At 61.0% G+C, this 6,978-nt stretch overlaps 1 protein-coding gene across 3 annotated transcripts in view; it reads right to left on the bottom strand.

Annotated features, from left to right (window-relative positions):
- Positions 1–6: 6 nt before the first annotated feature.
- The window catches only part of MGLL (monoglyceride lipase), a 108,554-nt gene continuing 101,582 nt past the window's right edge, over positions 7–6,978 (bottom strand). For 2 of the 3 annotated variants that reach the window (XM_077766862.1, XM_077766864.1), the window contains 2 exons: positions 2,476–2,691; positions 7–896 (listed from right to left, as the gene is read on the bottom strand). In XM_077766862.1, the coding sequence (XP_077622988.1) occupies positions 771–896; positions 2,476–2,691 (342 nt within the window). In that variant the 3' untranslated portion in view covers positions 7–770. The remainder of the gene's footprint in view (positions 897–2,475; positions 2,692–6,978) is intronic. The other variant, XM_077766863.1, reaches the window with a different exon arrangement.

Raw genomic sequence — 6,978 nt, 5'->3', positions numbered from 1 at the left:
ATAGTCTCTGCTTTAGAAAATACATTATATATTAGACACTTCATCTCTGAGACACCTGCTCTCTCATAGCGGCAGGGACCGTCAGGCGCGAGGAAAGGCGGCCCCCCAACGCCTGAAGCCCTGGGGGGCGGCCCGGCTCCCCGGCAGGAAGGGGGGGTTTCCTGCCTAAGGCCTCGTTCTGGGCCAAACCTCACCCCATCCCAAAGCCCAGCTCCAGGCTGACGAGGAGCTGACGCGGGTTGGGGGCGGCTCGAGGAAGTCCTGGGCATCTTCTGGGCCTCGGCGGGGGTGGGGGGGCACATGAGACTGCCCGGGGGAGGCGACGCCTGCCACCTCGTCCCTCGGCCAGAGAAAGGCCACCAGGCGAGGCCAGTTGTGGGGGCGTCCTGGGGTGGGGGCCGGGGGGAAGGACAGGAGGGGAGTGTCCTCTGATTATTGCAGTCAGGTGTCCTGGGAACCTTGGGGCTGGGGGAGGGGCAGGGCAGAGGCTCGGCTTGGTTTTAAGGAGCTTCGCGCACGTTCTCTCCCCGGGAACCTGCCTGTGGCCCTTCTCTGTTTCTGCATCAAGTGCCCGTCCCTTAAAGTAGATCCAGTAGCAGACAGCCCGACCCATGACAAGGATGTCTTGGCTGAAAGGAAATTTAAACCTTCTCTGGTGTGTGCCCCCCACCCCCGCCCCCCGCAGGCCGCACCTGACAAGCCAGCCTCTGCCCTTCCTCCCGCCACTTCCCCGACCCACCGCCCGTGGGCCCGTCACGCAGCCGGTCGGCTCAGGGCGGGGACCCCTCTCTTGCGGCCGCTGTCCTTTGGGAGACCCACAGGTTAATCTCGTGGAAGACGGAGTTGGTGACTTCGGGAAGCTCTTTGTGGAGAACGTGGTAGGCACCTTCGTAAATCTGCGATTGGGAGAGACGGGAAGTCAGGGCCACAGGAAGGGACAGGGGCAGGCAGGGAGGTGGCGGGCGGGCGGCCGGCGCTCCAGGCCCTCTCCCCCTGCGTCGAGACGCCCTTCTTCGTGCGGTCGTCGTCTTTCGATCAGACGATGCCCCACATAAATGAAAACGCCCCAGCTGTGCTAGCATGACCTCTGCATGCCGGAGATCGGCCTCACCCCTCCCTGGAGCGGCCTGGTCCGGTCGCGCGTTTTTAAAACCATCCACGGGCTGGTGACTCAGGAATTTACATCCCCAGCCAATCCCTGGACCCTACATGGGTGCCCCCGACCGCCTATTTGCCGTTGCCAGGAGGGCTGCTAACAGCCATCTCCAAATTTCTTTTTTCTTTCTTAAACTGTGGTTAAAAAAAAAAATAACAATTGGGGCGCCTGGGTGGCTTAGTCGGTTAAGCGTCCGACTTTCGCTCAGGTCATGATCTCGAGGTTCGTGGGTTCGGGCCCCGCGTCGGGCTCTGTGCTGACTGCCAGCTCAGAGCCTGGAGCCTGTTTCAGTCTGTGACTCCCTCTCTCTCTGACCCTCCCCTGCTCACGCTGTCTCTCTCTCTCTCCTAGAAATAAATAAAACATTTAAAAAATTAAAAAAAAAAAACAAAAAAACAACAAAATTTACCACCTTGATCTTTTTCGAGTGCACAGCTCAGTAGTGTTAAGCATTTTCACGCGATTGTGCAACAGAGCTCTAGAACTTCATCATCTTGCAAAACCGAAACNGTGCCACGCGGGGGACTCCCACCCAGGCTGCGGGCCCGCCTGCGTCTGCCCGCCCTCTGGCACTGCCACGAGCCAGCTTTCCTCTCCCTTTTCTCCTTCGCTGTCTTCACCCTCGTGTCTGCACCTGGTGTTTGGTGTGGGCCAGGGGTGGCTTTCATGGCTGCCAGGGGGGATGCGGGGTGGAGAGCCACACCGGCTCTGTCTGAGGACGTGAGTTCAAATCCCGATTCCGCCACTCGGCCGGTGTGGAATCCGTGTGACTCCTCCTGCTCTCCTTATAACTGAGCAGGAAGCGGCCCTGGACGCGCGGGGTGCCCGCACACGGTTGCTCGGTGCTGGGGACCTGGCCAAGGACATGTCTGTTCCTGGACGCACCCGAGGGCTGTGTCTGCCTAGCCAGCCACACAGCGCCACCCGCAGGGGCAGCTGCCACTTGACGGGGCCCTAGCAGGTGCTCCTCCGCCCAGGGATCTCCCCGATTCCGTCAGCAAACAAAACGGGCACCTCTCAACCCCACAGCTACATCTGCCATCTTGGCCACAGCTAGGGGCCCAGGCAGAACCCACGCCCTTGGCCGTTGGCCGTGGCCAAGCTGAAGACAGTCTCTCGGGAGACCCAGGTGTGGCTCTCTTCCGGGATGACTCAGTGTTCTCTGCTTCCTTTCAAGCTCGTCCACGCGAACGGTTAGCTAATGGCCTGTGCACTCTCTTAGAGTTAAGGAGTGCCCGGTATCCCTGGTACTTGTTCCCCAGGGGAGCCCAAGGGACACCACCTTCCCCCGCCTTGGGGCCGCTGGGGTAGCTGCTCACCTTGAGTGTCTTGTCCTGGCTCTTGGAGGACTCCATTAGCAGGTAGGCCCCTTTGCTGTCACAAAGGCGGTCGGCAGAGCCCTGGAGCAGCAGGAAGGGCAAGGTCAGCTTGGGGAGGGCCCGCTCCACCCGCGTGACCGCGTTGAGCAGCTGGATGCCGAAGCACACCTTCAGCCCCGCGCGGCAGATCAGGGGGTCCGCGTTATAAATGTCGACCTGCAGGAAGGAGAGAGACGGGGTTCCAGTGACGAGTGGGCAGGGGCCCCCCGCCTGGGGCCCAGACCTGTTTCCTGGTGGTCTGCCTCCGGCTCCGGCCTGATTCTTGCTGATCCACGGACGCCAGCCCTTCCGGAAGGCGGACCGCACGGCTGTCAGCGCCCGTCCCCCCCTTGCTGCCCACGGACTGTTCCGAGCCTGCATCTGGATGTGACCAGCATCCCAGCGTTCGCTCTGAAGAGGTCTTGGCGTTGATCCGTGTGGATTTTGTTTTTTCTCCAAGTCCGTCCACCTGGACTTCATGTCTGCTTGGCGGGCGTGGCCGAGGAGCGCCTACTAAGTGCTGGGTGGAGAGGGGCTCCGCCGGAAGGCATGGGGCTGCTGTGAGGGGCCCCGAGGGCGCTTGGCCCGGGGCAGGTCTGGGCCGCAGAGGTCCCTCACCACCCTGACAAGCAGCCTGTCGCCACGCCTGCGCCCTCAGAGGCGGGTCCTCCCTCCTCAACCATCAGCCCACCCGGTCTTTGGTGGGGCCTCTGGTAGGATCCCCCTGGCACCCTGGCTCTCCCTACCTCGGGTTAGTCTCTGGCTTGACTCCCTGCCTCTGAGGGGACAGTGGGGTGCCTGGCACTACGGCCCGAGGTGGGGCATCTGCCCCACAGAATCTGGGTAACAGGTTTCTAGAACTCTCTGAGGCCCATACGGGCAGGCGTGAGCCCACAACACCCCTTCACTCACTTTCCTCATCCTTGCCAGTGAGTTCTTAGCCAGTTGGAGAAGTGCCCTGTGGTGTCAGGACTGGGTGAGGGGGCAGAGAAGCCACGGGCTCGAAGCTTACGGGGCAGAGATGCGTGTGAGGCCACCAGCGGGTCCGCTGAGCTCACTCTGACCCTCCAGGTGTGGGGGCTCTATCTCCCCTTTTTACCACCCCCTCCAGGGCCTCGGCCAGAATCCTGGATCCGGGCCAAGAAGGGGCAGGCTTGCTGGGTCACCCCTGCCGTCCCCGGACTCCCCCACGCCGGGGGCTGAGCACGGCTCGGCTGACCGTTTGCGAACAGCCACACGAGGTGGATTAACACTTCCTGCAGCCGAGCTGGCGGGACTCCTGCGGGGCCGGCCATCTGCTTGGGGGAGGGGGGGGAGGGCTGGCGAGGACAGGGCCCGGCAGCGCAGGTCGTTCAGGGTCTGCACGGAGGCCTGTTGGGGGAGCGCCACGGGGCCCACCAGGGAGCCCTGGGCTCCAAGTCTGTCCTACACAGATGCCAACGGCAGCCGCAGGACCTTGGACCGGACACAGACTTTGTGCTCAGCGTGGGGCCGGGTGTCGCGGGCAGGGTCCCGTTTGGGAAACAGAAATAAGGGTAGCTGACATTTATTCCTGAGCTCTCCTACGTCTGGCACTAAGCGTACAACCCATTCAGGCTTCAGGCCCTTCACGACCGCTGTCTGAGGAACGGCTCCCAGTGCCCCCGTCTGGCAGAGGAGGAGGCTGTCATTAGGTACCCAGGTCCGGTTTTCCCCAGAGAACCCTGGGCGCTCAGTGTGCAGCGCTACCGCCTGGAAGGACTACATTTCCCAGCCTCCCTTGCAGCGGTGTGGTCACATGACCAGGTTCTGGCCAATAGGGAGAGAGCAGCGGTTCAGGGTGCACTTTCTGGTGGGGGGAAAGGCTTGTCCTACCGTTGACCCTCCCGTACAGACACAGGGACAAGGGCTGCCCCGGGACCCTGTGGCCCAGAGAAGTCCCCGCGCAGGGAAACAAGACCCCCCTGCTAAACCCCCGTTGCTGTGGGCGCGGTGGGCGGGCGGGTGGCCCAGGCGAACGGCTCTGCGTGCCGCGCCGCAGGGCCCTGGCGGTGCCCTTACGGGCCCAGGCCCGAGCCCGTCAGGCACCTGCGTCCTGAGGGGGCCGCACACTGGGCTGACCCGGATCGCCCGGGCACGCAAGGGCCCTCGAGGCGTCCGCTCCCGGGTTTAATTGCTCTGACGATCTGAGTGGCTTCCTGCTCGTGGTGTTTGGCTTCCTTTTCCCACGCCTTGCTCACGTAGGCCCTGTTTACACAATGGTCTATGACGGGCCTAGGGAAGGACACACAGATGAGCTGGGGAAAGGGCAGGCCGGGGGCGGGGGGCGGGGGGCACCGGGACCAGGAGGGAAGAGGAGGGCTGAGGCTCAGAGGGCCCGGCCCTCCCTCCCCCGGGTAACCATCTGGCCCAATCACGGCAGCCTCGGCTTTCTGAGAGCGCGAGGGCTACATTTGCCCAGAGTCCTCTCTTGGGGGTGGGGTGTGTCCCCTCATCCCCAGGAAGGAGGGGACAGGGTCCGAGCCGGAGCACAGGTCTGCAGAACTAGCCCAGGCAAAACCGGACGGTCCCAACAGATGACTTTCTGGATGATCCCATTTCCATGACAGTCTNTCTGGGGCTCCACGGCATCCATGTCAGCATCCTGGTTGAGAGAGTGTCCTACAAACTGGCAAGCTGTCACCACTGCAGAAAACTGAGTCAGGGTACAGGCGGTCCCTCCCGTATTATTTGTCACAAGTATGTGTGAACCACAATTATGTCCAGATGATTAAAACACATACTACCTAATTAAAACCACATACTACCTCTCACGCCCAGCTCCCTCTGTTTTTTGGACCACAGCTGGTCCCGCCACAGAGGACAGTGTCTTCTGGGGACATGTCAGCCAGAGGCTGTGGATCTGAGTCTGAGGGACTGAAGTTTTGCTCCAGAGGACTGATTTCTGGGGACACCTCCACTCGCTGAGACCTGAAGTCCTTTTTCTTGGTTGGGGTAGTCTACCGACCACTGTAAGGAAGACCGGAGGGGTGAGGGCCACCCAGCCCTGCGATCTGGGCGAGGCTCTTCTCTCCTAGAGCCGGCTTGCCCATCTGTGAAATGGGCTGATAGTGGAAGCGCCTCGGGAAATGTGACATGATACAGCCACACACCCAAGCCCAGGGTAGAGTCCGCAGTGGCACTGTTGATGTGTGGGTGGCATCCGAGTCTGAGACTGGGAAGCAAGGGGGGGCGAGCCCCAGACACCCCGACCCACACGATCTCGGGTGAGGCCCTTCTCCTTCCTGGGCTTCAGTTTCCCCACAGAGGGGACCTCGAAAGTTCCTTTTGGTTATACGTTTCATACTCCGTGAACATTCTCCTGGCCTCCCGTGTGTGTTTTACAATCCTCGAGTACGTCGCTGTTTTCCGAGGCTCTCAGTGCTGTCAGGGAGGTTGAACTTGACAGCCAAGAACAGGCCAACTCGGGCTTCTGGCTTCTGCACCAGGTCTCTCTGTGGGAAGGAACTTGGCCCCAAAGCACAGTAAATATAGCTGCAATCCACAGCTGGGGGTTTTCTTAAGCCTTTGGTTGGGTAAAATCTAGGCCCCACCTCTCTAGTCAAAGCTCTTGGCCTATCTTTTAAAAACCTGTTTGGTGATGGAATGCAAAATTCCATTTTTAATTAGAATACCATTAAAAATAACTAAGAAACTGAGCCTTAACTCTGTACCAGGTGCTATGTTAAGGGCTTTATTTGGATTTGCTCACTGGCCCTTCTCAGAAACCTTTTATGGGGACTGGTATTACACCGTTCCATCCGTGAGGAGCCTGAAGCTCAGAGAGGCTACGTGACGCACCCAAAGTGACCCAGCAATTAAGGGGCAGAGGTAGGATCAGAGCATAGGCAGCTGGGCCCCACGTTAGCAGCCTGCACCACTCACCAGGCTATGCTACCTGCCTAGAGAAGTGACGGTGAAGGTGGGTCCCGGGCCCTCAGACGGCCAAGAGCTGTGGAGGTGGCCCCTCCAGGAAAGAAAGGGGTGGGTCCCTGGGAGCCCCAGAAACATCTGGGCCTGACGGATAATGAAGCGATCCTTCACAGGCTGCCAAAGGGCGTGGCGGCGCCCCCTGGGCACCCACACACAGGTGCTGTTCCACGTGACACCGTCTCCCACCTCGCAGAGAAATACAGCCCAGCTTCCCCTCGGGTGCCTACAGATGCGGCTCACGGGGCTGTGTTCTCATGGATGCCAGGCTCATGCAATGTCCTAAAGGCAACTGAGAATTCACCACGGACATCGGCCTGAATGTGAACTGCGCGCCGAAAGCGGGCTTGCCCGGCACCCTCAGTGCGAGCTCCCGCTCACCCTCTCCCGCTGCACCTCGGCTCACCCTGCGGGGGCACACGGCTCCCAGAGAACCCGCTTCCTGCCAGCTTCAGGGCCAAGTATGGACCCCTGCGAGGCCGCGTGCGATGGGCTCTGGCCTCTGCCCTGCTCCCC

Source organism: Crocuta crocuta, unplaced genomic scaffold (genome assembly GCF_008692635.1).
Source record: "Crocuta crocuta isolate KB4526 unplaced genomic scaffold, BGI_CrCroc_1.0 scaffold296, whole genome shotgun sequence".
Lineage (NCBI taxonomy): Eukaryota > Metazoa > Chordata > Mammalia > Carnivora > Hyaenidae > Crocuta > Crocuta crocuta.
This window is presented reverse-complemented; position numbering and strand designations above follow the sequence as displayed.